Source organism: Calidris pugnax, unplaced genomic scaffold (genome assembly GCF_001431845.1).
Source record: "Calidris pugnax isolate Ruff unplaced genomic scaffold, ASM143184v1 scaffold53, whole genome shotgun sequence".
NCBI classification, from domain to species: Eukaryota; Metazoa; Chordata; class Aves; order Charadriiformes; family Scolopacidae; genus Calidris; species Calidris pugnax.
In genome coordinates, this window is record NW_015090792.1 from 310,506 (window position 1) to 327,756 (window position 17,251).

Consider the following 17,251-nt stretch of genomic DNA (forward strand, 5'->3'; position numbering starts at 1 on the left):
AGTAATTTGTAAAAGTGTAACTTCTCAAAAGCATAAGAGTAATCACCACCTGCTTGTACATTGCATGATTTTCTTTCTCTAAAAATTGCCTTTTCTTGTCTGCATGTGTATGTATTGCAGTGGGAGTTCACTGTGATGGTATCTGCTGCCTTAGTCAAATAACAGTGTTTTCATTGTTGAGCCAGGAATGACAGTAGCTTGTTTCAGTGTACTGCAAGGAGGCATTTATTTTAAAAATATCAATTGTAAATTAAGATACGTAATGGGTTTTGTGTAATCACTATTAGTACAAAGTCACAGCAACATGGAAATTGTTCGGATTAACTCTTTAAAACCAATATAAATTATATAAAATCTAAAGTCTCATTTCTCCACCATCTTCCATTTAATAACGAAGCATCTCCATCGATTCCACTTTGGAATCTCAGATTCCACGTTGGCTCCGCAGATTGGAACTGGCACAAAGCCTTATGTCAAAGCTGCTCTTTTCTCAACCAACCAGTTTTGCCAGCATCTTGCCTCCAAATGTCCCTTGTGGAGGTCCCGAGATCTTTCTCTGCTTGGTGTGTTGTGCGCATGAAACAGACCTGCTCAGGGACATCTCTACACTGAATTTACAATGTAGTAACACTCTGGAAGAAAACTTCTAAGGCCTTCCTAGCATTTATCCAGTTTTGTAGAAATATCACTCAATGGCTTCATCATCAGTGCCTTCCAGTTTCTGTTAGAAAGGGTTATTTATCTCGTGGGTTATAATCTCTCTGTGTAAGACAGACTGAGATATTGCTTTGTCAAAATATGACTGGCTTACCAATACCGGCATTCACAGAAGTTTTCTTTCAGAAAGTGATGTCTCCATCAGGGTTCTCCAAAGAAGGTGCACTTCAACTTAACAGGAGCACAGCTGGATGCATCTTTAGCCAAAACAAAAAAAAAAACCAACCCAAATTTGTCAGTACTTTCCAAACCTAAAGAAAAACATCACAGTTTTTGTACGTTCTATCTCACTTGCATTACGCAGTTCATGAACTAAAATGAATTTATCCATCTTAGAACTTTTAAATGCAAAGAATTGTTTGCGTGTTCAAGCATTAAGCATATATGATTGGGTGGTAATCAAAACAATTAAGAAATATCTGCATACAACCTAAGAGAAAGCATAGAAAAGACCAAGTTAATAAAAATTCATGTGAGTGTCTATATAAAAAGATAAATAACAGATAGGAAAAGGGCAGGAAAATGTAAGAAATAGTGCTGAGATTTAATGACATTTTTATTTCTTGTCAAACAGTGGGCCAGAAAGAAAAGGATCAAGTTGGTCGTTGACCCAGAGTATGAGACCAGCTCCACCGGAGAAGACAGCGCTCCCGATTCCAGCCAGAGGAATCGTCTTAATAACCCAAATATTCAAAACAACATCAACGGCAACATCTACATTGCACAGAACGGCTCTGTTGTCAGAACCCGTCGCGTTTGCCTTGGTAATAATTTAAAAGTCACATCTCCAGTGAGGCTGGGGAAACAATTCAAGAAACTGGACAAGCTTGCGGTGACACACGAGGAGAGTGTCCCACTAAACACACTGTCAAAGGGACCATCTTCTAGTGATAAAATGAACGCAAGGCCTTGCAGTGTCTCATTTGCTTCCTCTACTGTAGGGGCTGAAAATGTAGTAACAAAGCCAGGGGGCTCCAAAATGAAAAGCACAGAAGAGCAGGAGTCGGTTGTTGATAACGAGGATGTCAAAGAGCCCTTGGAGTCGCACAGTGAGCACACACAGTCCGACGAAGAGGAGCTCTGGATGGGCCCTTGGAACAACCTTCACATACCAATGACAAAACTGTGATTTTATTTTTTTTTTTTTTAATTTTAATTTTTAATTCAGTTTATAATAAACTGCGCTTTTTATTGTCACTGAGGAAAATGTATGGGATTTGTATTGTGCACATACGTTGTATACGACAAACAACACGCTTTAAAGTTTAAAAACAAAATTTGCACTCACATTTGTACCAATTAATTGTCCTCCCCAGCAACTATTTTGACAGGCTCCCATTTCACTAAACAATACTTCATTTAAATTAATTAGGTTTTTTTGGATCTTGATTTATTGTTTAATAAACAGTAAACTACTAATAAACGCACAGCAACATTTGCTTAACTTTTCAGACATGAACTTTTCAGACATGCCCAGCTTGTTTTTCTGTACGGTACTTGTGGCTATACTGTTTAGATATGGAAATTGTCTATTTATGTTCAAGATTTATATCCAAAGCTCTTGATTCTGAACTCAGAGTAATAAATTAAAAATAAATCCATGAAAGTCAATGGAGCAAATCCTCGACTGGCTTAAATTTGAGTAACAATACCAAAGCTGATAGTGTTATACCAGTTTATGCAAACAGAGGATCTCGCTCAACACCCAGAGAGCAAACTTGCATAAGAGTGGAATTGGAGTTTATAAGAGTATAGCACTGTTAAATAGAAAAGTGGAATAGAAGATTAAATAAGATAAAAATTGCAAAGAGGAAGGAGATGTGTAGCAATTAATCTTATTCAGAGTTACCTAGCCGTGATTTGTTCGTTTTCTTTTGTAAATTAGCTCATTCTGATTTTCTTCTCTAAGCAATTTTTCATCTTTTCATCTCTTCCCACATCAGTTCGGTTTTCCTTTTTATACGGTCTTTAGCTCTGGTTTTTATGCTCCATCAATAATTGTCATCCTATGGCTATATTCCTCCGAAATAAACCAGGGTGATACACGAGTCTGTGTGATAGAAATAGGCATTAATGAGTAATTAATAGGAAGGGGATGGATACACTTTCAAGCCCAGCTAGCTGTTGGGTTAAATGGTACAATCACCATTCCACTCCCAGAGTGTTGAACATAAACCTGCTGAAAAGACAAATGGATCATGGTGAAGAGGATAAAAAGTGACTCTTTTACGAGGCTAATATGCATAAACGGGTCTGTGAAGGGCAAAGGGTGTCAGAACACACAGACAGAATTGTTTCAAAAAACTTCAAGTAAGCATTACTTGTAAAATACTCTACATAAATTTTGGGACCTGCTTATGATTTCTTTTTGTACTTTGAAGTAGTGAGTGTGTTGTGTTACAACTTGAATAAGGAGCTGAGGAATGCCACTGTTCCTAGTCACCAATACCGAAAAGACGGTAGCAGCACAGAGCAAAGTCCTCTTCTCCAATGTGATGGAGGAAAAAGAAGATACATGGTCACATAACAAAAGTGTCCTCTTGTATTACGCAAACTTTTTTTTCAGGATAAGATGAAATTAGTTTTGAGAACGATACGAATACATCTCACAAGATACAAAGAGTTGACAGGTAAATGTGTACAATTAGTAAGGAGGTGATTGGCATTCCTCATTCGTCTGCTGTTGCTATCGTTGAAGTTCCACCACGAGATCTTGGGTGGTCATGGCTGTTGGTTCTGCTCTGGCAGGAAGTGGACTTCTGCTAGTTGAAGTTCCACCACGAGATCTGGGTGGTCATGGCTGTCAGTTCTGCTCTGGCAGGAAGTGGACTTCTGCTCCTGTGATTGTGTTTGCTTTCCCTTTGCACAGGTTCTCCATGAGATTCCTCCAATGTTTGTCTGTAGAAGCTGTTCGCATGCCACGCCAATGGAATGTAACCTTTCTGTCAAATACCTCCTTTTCAAGCTGAGGTTTCCGACCAAATATTTTGAGAGACGGTGCTTGTTTTTAGGCATGAGAAATGCAATGTAGCCTACCATGCAAGGGAAAGGAAAAAAAAAGACAATATTTGCACTTGTTACTTAACAAAACATTGCTTTTTGGAGTTTAGCTGGAGTCTGAACATATAGAGAAGAATGACAGAAGAAAAAAAAATCTATTCTTTGAAATAACTAGTAAAAATGTTATATTTTAATCCTGTTTAAGATACTGTTCTTATTTCACTACATCATTTTTATTGCAAGATCTTTCAGTTTGGCTCTTACTAAGTACTTCGATAAGGTTGCATGATTTTTAGAGAAACATTTTCTCCCAGCTACTCTCACTTTCCATAGAGACTCACAGCTACACCAGTCTCTTCTCCCAGAGACTCACAGCTGCACCAGCCTCAGCTCTACTCTGTGAAGGACTGTCAGCCCTGACACTGGTGGGCAGTCAGCAGTTCTGTGCATGTTTCTCAAAGCTGTAATACTGAAAATCACTACTGAATTCAAAGCTTTATGTTTTGGGGACGCCATAGTGTAAATTAATACAGATTTTAGACTGTGAGCAGGCAGTGGGACCCAAAACCAACAGCAACAACAGTACAGACTGAGTTGGTAAAAAAAAGGTCACTTATACTTCTCTTTTGGGAAGCCAAGGATTAAGCACGGCTTTGGTGGATACAGTAAGCAGAATAAAGTATCTGGGTCTTGGGATATAATTTACAGCTACTTAACCCCTGAAATTTGTAAAGCATGAGCGTTGTCCCTGGGTGGCAGAAGTACTCACTGGCTGACCCTTCAAGGTGATAATCGTTGCTCCTGACATTGATTTAATTCGTACACTCCTCCAAGCAGGCACTGAGAGTTTTGTTGTTTAGTGTGGCATCTACTACGTTTCCAGTGTAAGCAAGGATCCAGTGTCTGGTGTTGTAGCTGTAGAAGGGCAGCGTAATGCCCACTGTGAGGCAGAACAAGGCCTGTCGGAGAAAAATTAACTTGATTTTTCCCGTTGTTTATACTACGGTGAGCAAGACAGAATCATAGAATCACAGAATTGTCCAGGTTGGAAGGGACCTTTCAGATCATCTAGTCCAACCATCAACCTCACTCTGATAAAAACCATCACTAAACCATGTCTCTAAGCACTAGGTCAACCCGGCTTTTGAACACCTCCAGGGATGGGGCCTCAACCCCTTCCCTGGGCAGCCCATTCCAATGGCTGAGAACCCTTTCCTTGTCAAAAGTTTTCCTAATCCCCAACCTGAACCTCCCCTGGTGCAACTTGAGGCCATTTCCTCTTGTCCCATGGCCTGTTCCTTGGGAGAAGAGACCGACCCCCCCTGGCTACACCCTCCTTTCAGGGAGTTGGAGAGAGCCAGAAGGTCTCCCCTCAGCCTCCTTTTCTCCAGGCTCAACACCCCCAGCTCCCTCAGCCTCTCCTCAGGAGACTTGTGCTCCAGACCCCTCTCCAGCTCCATTGCCCTTCTCTGGACCCGCTCCAGCCCCTCAATGTCTTTTTTGTGGGAAGGGGCCCAAAGATTGCAACGAAAGCCCTGCAGATTTACTGAGGACCTGTTAGGAAGCTCAAAATATTTATGTATTAATGTTAGGAGGCCCTCACATCCAGGATTTTCCTGAGTGGGTGTGGGGGAAAGGACAGTGCAGTTGCCATCGCTGATGTGTGTCTTGGTGTCTTCTGCCAGCAGAGTGACGTCACAGACTGATCACTCAGCATCCAGGTTGAACCCTTCCAGAACCTGGTTACACAGCTGGAAAACTTGCACACTCAGAAAAATGGAAAAGAGATAGGAAAAAAAAAAAAATCTGCATTATTAGCAATGGAAGAACAGCACCAACCTCTTACACATATTTCAGCTTACGTGGTGGAAAAACACATAATGGGAACTAGATATTTTGGGCCAGTCACAGCCATGAGAGGGCTTTCTGGAAAGTGTCACACGCTGCTAAAGGAATACAGCTTGATAATAAAAAAAGTCTAATGGATCACAGCCATGGTGGTTCTGTTTTCTTTAAAAATGGAAAAGAGATAGGAAAAAAAAAAAAATCTGCATTATTAGCAATGGAAGAACAGCACCAACCTCTTACACATATTTCAGCTTACGTGGTGGAAAAACACATAATGGGAACTAGATATTTTGGGCCAGTCACAGCCATGAGAGGGCTTTCTGGAAAGTGTCACACGCTGCTAAAGGAATACAGCTTGATAATAAAAAAAGTCTAATGGATCACAGCCATGGTGGTTCTGTTTTCTTGTGGTGGTTGCCCCCAGATTGCTTCTGTGTAGTGACCTTATCAGTTGGAAAGTGACTTTTCTTCTTCTTCTTCTTCTTCTTCTTCTTCTTCTTCTTCTTCTTCTTCTTCTTCTTCCATCTGTTTGCCTCTAGCAAATGTCAGTTGTAAGCCCAAAACTTTACAGCTAAGTACATTTTGCAGCTGTTGGATAGTGATAAATGTTTCTTACCTTGTAAGATTTATAATTGTGCTGCAAATGGGGATATAAATTTGAATGCTTTCTCATCGAGCTTTAGTTCGTGGCTGTGCAAAGACACACAGCCAGCCAGAAATAAAAAGGGCATCAGCTTTCTCCTGCTCAGCACACGCTTGCTGGTCCTTCAAATGCTGCATGCAGAAACAGTAACTTTAAGTTACCATTGACTGCCTCATTGTTTATAGTCTGAGAAAGACTTGCTGCATGCAGAAATGGTAACTTTAAGTTACCATTGCCTGCCTCATTGTTTATAGTCTGAGAAAGACTTGCATTTAATACAAAGTATTGATATATTACAAGGTTTGATAAACCCAAGGAGTAGTGCAGTTTGTCAAATGAATTTTGAAGGCAGCTGGTTCTCAAAAGCCCATTAGAGGAGTACTAAGGAATACTACTGTTTTTCTTTATTATTGGAAGAAGATAGTTTCAGCAATTTCACTGTTTGGACTGGGAGCGCTGAGCCCAGCTGATGAAATGATAAAGCTGTGGCACAGGCCTGGATCAATAGCGTAGCCAGCAGGAGCAGAACAATCAGGTAATTTACTCGCACTGTAACAAAACCAAAGCTTTCAGGGTGACACCAGCCTGGACAGCTGGAAAGCAGTTTTTCTTTCTGGTACTGATTGTTGCTGTTTAGCAATACACAATAAAAGGATACTGTTCCTTTTGCAAAACACCCAACAATCTCTACAGGAAAGGCCGGGGAGAGCCTGTTTACAAAGGCCTGCAGTGACAGGACAAGAAGCAATGGCTTTAAGTTGGGAAAGGGCAGGTTTAGCCTGGAGATGAGGAGAAAGTTCTTCACTGTGAGGGTGGTGGAGCACTGGAACAGGTTGCCCAGGGAGGTGGTTGAGGCCCCATCCCTGGAGATATTCAAGGTGAGGCTCGATGAGGCCCTGGGCAACCTGGTCTAGTTGGGGGTGTCCCTGCTGACTGCGGGGGGGTCGGACTAGATGGCCTTTGGAGGTCCCTTCCAGCCTGGACCATTCTGTGATTCTATAACATAAACACCACCACCCAAGATGAGCAACACCAACCTTGTGTTAAGAAACAGCCATCCGTGTTGCTGCTGTGATGCCCAGAGTGAGGTGCAGCATCCTGAGGAGTGTTTGCTGTCCTCATAGAGGTGTCATAGAAACATCTACGTGGCCGTGGCATTCAGGAATTGCTGCCGTGTGGCTCTGTCTAAGCAGCCAGCGTGGGGTGAGCAGGGCTGGGGAGCCCAGGCTGGAGTTCAGCAGAAGGGGATGCAAGGTCCCGATCCTGGTTGTGTGGAGAGGAGCTACTTGGAAATAGTAAGTGGTTCTAGCCCAAGGAAGCTTGATTTGTATGCTCTGAACCTGGCAAGGAGCAGCCGTTTCCATAGAGAGCTGGGGAAACCACCTAGAACTGCTGGGGAAGCAAATCCACCAGTGCACTGTGGGCAGAAACGTGGTGGAGACCCTTGGTGTTACCATGCTTTGCCTTTCAGGAGGTCCTATTGAAACTCTAGCTCTGGACAGGTTGACCTCGCTTGGAGCAGAGAACAGCTGGTAAGTTGTTTATGCTGTATCCAAAAGTGTGTTTGGGGAAGGGACGGTGTCTGTACAGCGGCTCCTTTGCAGTTCTTGGAAGAGCAAAAACAAGATCCTTTGTCAAACTGTTAAAAATCTTTCTCTTCACCCTCAAAACTCTGGTGAAATGCTTAAAGAACAGAAAACATTATCACATTTTTAAGGCAACAAAGGTAAAATTACTCTTTTTTAGTGCATAATGCTCAAGACTTCGTTCTCTACTCCAAGAAGTCTATGGACATGGTACCTGGCCAGGTTGAATGCCAGGACGAGTCTGGGGCTTGTCAGAAACTTTGCAAGTGCCCGTTGCCAGGGGAGGTGTTCCTGGCAGCCCTTGGGGTTCTACAGAAGTCCAGTTCGAGGGGCTTGGGGAGATTTTTGAGGAGCTTAAAGAGAACGGCATCTTTGGCGCAGAACTGAATGTTGCGCTACACAGAGGGAGGTTTATTTTTGTTTCAAAGAGTTCAGGAAGAACATAAGCCTTTATACTGATGACACCACAAAGCTGTGTTGGTGAGATGGGTGGAATCCATCACTGGCTCTCCTCAGCAGTTGGATCTGCAGTATGTCTATGCATCATCTCTGGCTGCTGTAGATGACCTGTTGTCTCTTAAGGCACATAACTGTCTCTCGTGTGTCTCCAACTAACTGGTGGCTGCTTAAACTCGCCTGCAGGTTTCCATTTGGGAGGGCAGCAGTCTCCTAAGAGTTTGGCACCCTGCAGGCAGATGTCTTGCAGAAGCACTCCCTGCAGCAGGGATTTGCCACCCGTCGGGTGGGCTGGATGTGATGGCATTTCCTTTGTGCCAGGGTCCAGCCCAGCCTCTGGCAGGTGCTGTGCTCTGTAACACGCTCCCCTTTGGCAGACTGAGCTCTTCCTGGGGATCTACTGGCAAGTTATGGGCTGTAACTGGTGGTTCTGAGCCATGCCCCGCTGCCACTTAGCAGGGGGTCACTGCTTTTTGTGAGAATAGGTGGCAAAACCCGCGCTCAGCACTGCTGTGATTGAGCTGCTACTCACGGAAATACCAATTTGGATTCTCCTTAATACCTGCGTGGAGAGCCAACAGGAGATGTCAGAGAAACTCCACTCTGCCATGATCATGTTTAGTATCTAAGCAAGAATATCTTATTTTGTCACTAAAGGTCACCAAGGGAATAAATCTGTAATTGTATTCAATCTGGTTAATTTTTCAGAGGTAGAAAGATTATTTTTTAATGTATTACATTTTAGAAATTAGACCTAGACAGCATCTCTCTAACAACATTGACAAAGAGCTATTTTGCTCTAACCTGTTATCTTGGAAATACTAGTAAGAGGCCGTTTCAATGAAAAAGGAATGTGTGATTTTTAAATATTTAAAATAGTAAGCAGGGTCCACCCTGATTTAATTACAAAAAGCTACCACAGCATGCTACTTCTAGGAAGAGGGGGTAAACAAAATGGTAAATGCTGATTAATTACTGCTGTTTAAAGAAGGAATGCAGTCAGCTACAAAACACCATCATCAGGCCAAATGAGAACAGCCTCATATTTGTCTCTCCCAACAGTTTGTGATGCACGTTTTTCTCTTGCAGACTGAACAATCTGCGCAGTTTATCTATTGATACGCATAAATAAATGAATTCTGAGTAAATATCAGGGCACAAAGTGGCCTTTAGGCACCTTGAAAGACCTTCAGGATGTGGTGAAGCACTGGTTGTGCACAGGGTTGTTAAATCCAAGTGAGTTAGCAGCACAGGAAGAGAACAGCAGCAGTGCTCTCAGATCTCACATTCTGAAGCTATACTTGGCTCAGCCACTGGCTCCTTCTTTATTTCCTTAAAAAAGGTGAGCTCTGACAGGAGAGACAGGACTCTGCACAGCACATGGAGAGACACCCAGTCTGCCATGGTTGCCGGAGTACAGCCACACTGGTATTGTGCTGCCCAGGCTAATTATCCTGCCAGGATGACTAATTACAGTCTCATGTTTTCTGGACTTAGAGAACAGCCCTGCCCTTGTTTGCTTGGAGTGGGTTTACTCTCTTTGTGTGCATACATGTGTGTATCTGTGCACACACACACACACACTCCCCTGTCCATAATCCTTCACCATCTATAAATGTGCAGCTATGACACAGACTAGTAGATAAAATAGATCTTCCCGTTAAAAGAAGCTAGTGGCTAATGAGAGATGCATAGAAGATGAAAATTCTGATTGAAAAACTGAATATGTCTTAAAGGGGATAGAGGGAGGGAGAAAGAGCAAAATGATGTAACATGCAGCAACCGTTATCTCTGTGTGTGAGAAACACCGACTCACATCTTAGAATTTAAAGAGGACAAAGTCACCGAAGCAAAGGTTAAAAAAAATAATAATGTATTAATACGAAACAGCGCTGAATCGGGTGCACCAAAAATAGATGCACGATGATCTTTTATCTTTCAGGTATTTTATACCTTTATCCCGGCCGCTTGAGTTTCTGTCTCCCTTCTCATGGGCTGAGAAGTTGGAGCTCACATTCTTCCCGACCGCTTGACCTATTACAGGTTTATTTTGCACTTTTTCCCATATAAGGCACACATACACCTATTCTACGAAATCATTATCTTAAACACGCCTTTGATTGCCTGTGATTAGTTGATTATGCTACACGTTATTTCAGAGTCTTTGCTACCATCTACTTGGCAGATTTACCAGACTGGTTTCTTTGGCCTTATTGATACTCCCCTACCCTCTGGGTTCCTGTGTTGAAGGCCATGTTCCAGTCTGTTTCTCTTCACTTAGATAACGCTCTGCCAACAAGGATCCCTTGAGAGACTAAGGGCATTTCTGGGGATTAATTGGATACAATTTATTAGACTCTACTATTACTAAGGCTTCTTTGTTAGTACTATCACACTAACAATGATACATCAATAAGCTGAAGCAAAACTGAGCTTATTTTCCACATGTGCACAACTGTGACCACCAGGCCCTGGCAGCTCGGGAAGCGGGGCCACGTTCCCTCCCGGTCACACGTGCTGGACACAGCCCTCAGCTGGGACTGAGACACAAATCAGAGCTGCTCGTGCTGCCCTGTGCCCGTGAGCTTGAGGAGCAGCTCTTGTTGAAGCCAGAACACATTGCTTGAAGGTAGCACAGCTAAATAGGCTCTTGTGCCAAAGGAATCTGAGTTAGCAGCAGGCAAAGTGCCCAGCTGTAGTCTCCACAAAGGCAAGCGGAAAAGTCACATTGATGTCAGCAGCTGCTCTGGTTATGACAAAGCTTTCCAGCCTTCCTGATAACCTCCCTGTCCTCACACTAATGAAGATGTAGTCACTAAAGGAAAAAAAGTGTAAAAAGAAAAGAAAGCAAAGCTGCTGAGATTTTATTAAAAACAAGGTAACAGGCTGCAGGTCCAACGAAACACCCCATCTGCTGCTACTGCAGGACGTGTCACCTTGATTTCCTGTGCTTCCTTCCCAGCATCCATTCACTGGGCATGTTGCATGAGAAGTCAGACAAGGGCAAGTTTTGCTTTTCAGGGATTTTGGCAGGAGGGCTGTAGAAATTAATTAATCCTGGGCTGTGATATATGTTCATCCGAGGGATGCTAGTTTAGCTACTATACAAAATGTGCTCTACTCTTACAATTTTGGGGCAATAAAAATCTAACAAATCATATGAGCCAGCAGAACCCCAACTACAGAGCTCCTAAGGTCCACTTAAGAGCAGAGGCTTTGCTGGTACGAGCACACTCCCCTGCTGTTGGCAGTAGCCTGAGCATGGGTAAGTGCAAAACTGTCTGCTACAGCTGTCCAGGTGTACCTTTTCCAAATGTTAGACCTCCTTTTGCTGACCTAGAGGCTACTCATGAAAAAAAAAATATATATTTTAAAGGGTGGGGGGAGCATGATCTTGATATTCAAGGCCTGGGTCACATAATGCTGCAGATAGGCTGTGAAGGGATAGTATCAACCTGCATCAAGTCTGTCTTGAGGAAGCTTCCTGGTTTGGCCAGGAAAAAAAGGTGTTAATTCACTGATTGAACTCAAACCATCTCTCATATTACACAAACTTGCACTGAATACGTTTAGCACGTGCTGGGATTTGGTGCTGGTGGTATGTAGTGTCCAAGCTTGTTGCGTGCCTCTAGCCAGGGTCAGTGCCCAAACACAGCTCACCTGCTGACCTGCATTGAATACGTTTGGCACGTGCTGGGATTTTGTGCTGGTGGTATATAATGTCCAAGCTTGTTGCGTGCCTCTAGCCAGGGTCAGTGCCCAAACACAGCTCGCCTGCTGAGCATCAGTCTTGGTTTCACTGCAGATCCCTAGGGGTGATTCCTTTGGGAGAGGGGACACTGGTTACCGGGACGATGGCACCTTCCCAGCACACCCTTGATTCCCATCCTTCCTCTCTGCTCCTCCAAACATCGTACGCGCTTTCTCTTGCTAACTGCTCTTCTTTTTTGTCCTTTTTGTCCATTCTCCGGGACATCTCCGAGTCAGAGGAGGGCAACGAAACTAGTGAAGGGCCTAGAAGACAAATCATATGAAGAGCGGCTGAAGGAGCTGGGGCTGTTTAGTATGAGGAAGAGGAGGCTGAGGAGAGACCTCATCACTCTCTACAACTACTTGAAAGGACACTGTAGAGAGGTTGGTGCTGGTCTCTTCTCACAGGTAATTAGTGACAGAACGAGAGGGAACGGCTTCAAGCTCCAACAGGGGAGGTTTAGATTGAACATTAGGAAGGAATTTTTCACCGAAAGAGTGGTCGGGCATTGGAACAGGCTGCCCAGGGAGGGGGTGGAGTCCCCATCCCTGGCTGTGTTTAAGGGCCGTTTAGATGCAGTGCTGAGGGACATGGTGTAGGGGAGGACTTTGTAGAGTAGGGGAGATGGTTGGACTCGATGATCCCAAGGGTCTCTTCCAACCTCAATGATGCTATGATTTTATGATTCTATGATCTCTGATAGCCGCTGCACTGTTTGCATTGAACACTTACATATGGACACACAGGAAAATGAAAGGTTGGCTTGAAGCAGTAATTAGCTATTGGCGGCTAACGAGAGAACATCAGCAGTACTTTAGGTTTGTTCTTTTCCCTCTGGGTCAGTTAGGGGCAGGCTGCTAAAGCCATAAAGTCTTGGAAAGGCAGTATCTGCCGTAGCTCTGCAGTTTGTGAGCATGCCTGATGTTAAACTCACAGGCTGCCCAGTGGACACACACACTGCCCATGTCCACGCAGGACCATGCCCCTGCACTGCAGTGACAGGAGCTCCCACGGACGGCAAGCGTGCTACAGGAATACAGGAATTCAAGAGGGCTGTTTTAGGAACTAATAAAAAATAATTCTATAATAATATTCTAAATATTCTTCCAACGCATGCTGTTGTTCTTGATGTGAAATGCAGGCTTCTAGTTGCATTTTAAAAATGGGGGAGCGGGTCTCCTGGAAAAAGTTGGCGGCTAACGAGAGAACATCAGCAGTACTTTAGGTTTGTTCTTTTCCCTCTGGGTCAGTTAGGGGCAGGCTGCTAAAGCCATAAAGTCTTGGAAAGGCAGTATCTGCCGTAGCTCTGCAGTTTGTGAGCATGCCTGATGTTAAACTCACAGGCTGCCCAGTGGACACACACACTGCCCATGTCCACGCAGGACCATGCCCCTGCACTGCAGTGACAGGAGCTCCCACGGACGGCAAGCGTGCTACAGGAATACAGGAATTCAAGAGGGGTGTTTTAGGAACTAATAAAAAATATTCCTCCAACGCATGCTGTTGTTGTTGATGCTGAAATGCAGGTTTCTAGTTGCATTTAAAAAATGGGGGAGCGGGTCTCCTGGAAAAAGCACAGAAGAACAAACCATCCGGGGACAAACCATTTCTTACATAGCCTCAGCAAAGGGGACTTCTGTAAGGCCATTTCAGATAAGAATGTGGCCGCAGCTCTGATACATATTTTAGAAGCTTTAATAATAAATGAAAAAGTTTATAACTATTGGAATATGGACCCTTCCTTGATCAGCTCTTATCACTGATACATATTTTAGAAGCTTTAATGATAAATGAAAAGGTTTATAACTATTGGAATATGGACCCTTCCTTGAACAGCAGCAAAATGCTACCTGGATTTATAAAAGGAGGCTATCTTTACGAATGCACTGAAATAACTCCAAGAAACACTGTAATGTGGGACTTGAAGTGCTTTTTTTACAGTAAACTCATTACAGAAGCTATTCCCAACCAGTCTTTTTCAGGCATAGCTAGCTTGAGCCATGTTAGTTCTGTATTGCAGAGTTCAGGGCTTAAGGCCATATTACTTTTAAGTGTAAATATGTGAGGACTCAGACTGATTCCCCGCTGTAGGTCCCACTCTTGATTTCACATTTTCCTTTTGGCAGGTTGGTTTACGGGCATTGATTCAGTGCTGTTTCTATAAACGTGGATTTAAAAGGAGATCATCTGTATTGAATGCCAGAAGCACGACACAGAAATATTGGTTAGTGCTAGTGAAGCAGCCTGGCTGCAGCATGCATTAGATAAAGAAGTTGACTTTTCAGTGAAAGCGGTTTTTCCGATGAAGGTTCACCATCTGAGGCAGTCCTCTTTGTCTTTCTTGCAAACCACTTCAGCAGCAGGATTTGCATGGAAGGAGTGGTTGGCCTTTCCTAGCTTCATTTGGAAAAATGACAGCTCTGCCATGGCCTGTCTGATGATGCTTAATTATTTTTATTGGTTTTGGCTACTGATACATGTTGGCCCTGATTGCTGAGAACTGTCAGTGATGACTCCAGGAGCTCTTCCTGTAGTTGCACCCATTGGTTCACAATTCAGCATTAGGTAGCATCTGGATTATTTTTCCTAAGATGCATTTCCTTGCATTTATCTCTGAAAGTCACCTCCCTCCCCTCTTTTGCCCACTCACTCAGCTCTGTGAGGTTTCTCTGGAGCACTATAGCATCATTGTGGCATTCAGCTACCCAAAACTACTGGTTTATTTGGTTTTATTTGCTTTGGGATTGTTGTTTGGGGTTTTTTTTTTTTTATAAATATATTCCATAATATGGAGTAAAATAGCATTTTGTGGATAGGGATTCTGTGCTGTTACTGGGTACAGTAGCATTTATTTGTATTTGAAAAGTGCAATATGAAGGGGACGTTCCTAGCAGTCTAGCAGCAATGTGAGACTTTTGCTGGTCTTTAATCCTGCTCCATCTTTCTAGGAAAGCTTGTATTTATATATAAATGGTAAAATAGAAGTTCTGGTCAGGTAGGTATTTTTGGGGAGATCTTATTGACAGTTCAATATAGCTCTGGGTGTCTGAATTGAAGAGGAAAATACAATCCCAAAACCCAGCAGGAAAAAACTGAGCAACACAAGGTGTGGAGCTTAGAAGCAAGAATCTCCTGTGCTCCTGCAAGTGACTTTGCTTGAGTGGGCTAAGTGAAGAGGAAAATCCAGCAGGGTAAAACTGAGGCAACACAAGGTGTGGAGCTTAGAAGCAAGAATCTCCTGTGCTCCTGCAAGTGACTTTGCTTGAGTGGGCTAATGAATCTCTTGTAAAAATACATATGCTACGATGGAGTTTGATTAGTTTTTCCTTTTTAAACACCATGTTGTTGTTAAAAGTTCATTGAGCAAACACTCTGCTGATGACCCTACATGTACAGACTATTGTGTTAACATTGCTAGTTTTACCCTGTGATTTATTGATTTGCAAAGCAGACAGAATGGACCTTGTTTTCTTTCCTACTCTCCATTATAATAAATGTTGCAGACTGATCTTTTGAAAAAGATATAGGAAAAAAGTCTTTCTTAATAACATGTTTTCAGGGTATTTCTAGCTGAATCCAAAGACAGTAGCATCAGCTTTGATCTTGCAGGAACACCAAAAAAACCTCCAAAACCAACCAAGATTTTTTAAGTTGCACTTCTCATTAATTTTAAATTTCAAAGGCAGATTGATAAAAACACTCTTTTGTAGCATGATCACTACGGCTGCTTCTCCTTCAGTGTCCAAACCACTTATTTTCTCCCATGAAAAACTGCAGAATTTGGTTTTAAGAAATACCATTTGTACTGACTTGCTGCTTCATCACTTCTAAGGTATGGTTCTGTGGTGCCTTCTTCCTGTGCTGTATTTCAACTTTCCAGTGTCCTTAAACTTGCCATATTACATTTAAAAGCTTTGGGTTTGTGACGTGGCACGAACATCTGAAGTCTGGCCAGTATTTCAACTAGCTGCTGCTGATTGCCTTCACTTTCAGGAGTTCAGTGTTTTCTAAGTGATTGTTTTATTTACAGATTTGACTGTGCTCTTTATATTTGGCAAAGATTTCTATTACCAGTAGTCATACCCCTGTCTTGTGGGAAGTGCTTACTGCCAGCACTGCAGCACCACTACACCAACGTGCAGACACCACTTGGTACTTCCCACATGATTGGCCCATCAACAATTAGTCCTCCAACAGTTGTGAGGTACTAATTAGCTCTCCTAAGATTTGAGGACCTCTGTTTTTCTGATGTTGTTGTTACTCTCGTTTTCAGTTTGATTTCCTAGGGGAAAAACCACTTATGTGACTGCAGTGTCCATCCACCTGTCCCTCTTGCTCTAAATAATTTCTGAACGAAATCACTGATTTCATGCAAATTTGAAGAAGGAGGGTTAGCAGTCTCCAAATAAATTAAGTTTTCACAAGCTTCAGGAAAATTGACAGCTGGGTAGATGAAAGTGAGAAGCTAATTAATGCTTCTGTGCCCCTAGAGGAAGATGAGAATTCATCCATTACCCTAGTTGGCCACAAGCAGATGGACAGCCAGGACACACCTGGCTCTTCCATGACCGCCAGTGTGTCCTGGTGGCCTTGGGACACTTGATGGTGTGGGGTGGCAGAGAGATGGATGAGAGAAAATAAAATACTTTCTTCATTCACAGGGCAAGTTACTTTCTTTTCCTACTGTCATACACAGCTGAGATCTTAAAAAGCATTAAAGATAAAAGCGCATCATTGTCTGATACGTCCATCTGCAATGAGATGCCAATGTGCTTTTACTGGCAGAACATTACAAGCACTGTCCTCCAGCATAAACAGAAAAACAGTTGACTTTTGGTTTTAATCAATGTTTTAAAGATATAATAGGAATTTAATAAGTTGAGTAAGAACAAACTATTTGGTCACTCATAATGAGAGTTATGCCAGCTGTAATACAAGTTTTTTTCTCACTAAAATGAAGTTCTAATTAGAATGATAATGTCTCTTCCTTGGGGAAGCTTTAAAAGTAATTGCGAGGTCACCTACAACTTTGTTTAAATAGCCAGTTAATTCTCTGTTTCATTTTAGTAGCTATCTTCTGTGACTTTCACCAGAAACCCACAGCCTCCCACTAAATGTAGTTTCGCAATAACAGTTTCAGCTATATAAATATCCAAGGTTTCTTTTGCATGTCAGGTAAGAATCATAGAATTGTCCAGGTTGGAAGGGACCTTTAAGACCATCTAGTCCAACCATCAACCTAACTCTGAC

At 42.7% G+C, this 17,251-nt stretch overlaps 1 protein-coding gene across 1 annotated transcript in view; it reads left to right on the plus strand.

Annotated features, from left to right (window-relative positions):
* The window catches only part of PCDH15 (protocadherin-related 15), a gene marked incomplete at its 5' end in the record, with an annotated part of 305,454 nt that extends 303,126 nt beyond the window's left edge, over window positions 1–2,328 (plus strand). The window contains one exon of the mRNA XM_014966628.1: window positions 1,292–2,328. Within this exon, the coding sequence (XP_014822114.1) occupies window positions 1,292–1,846 (555 nt within the window). The remainder of the gene's footprint in view (window positions 1–1,291) is intronic.
* Between the last annotated feature and the right edge of the window lie 14,923 nt (window positions 2,329–17,251).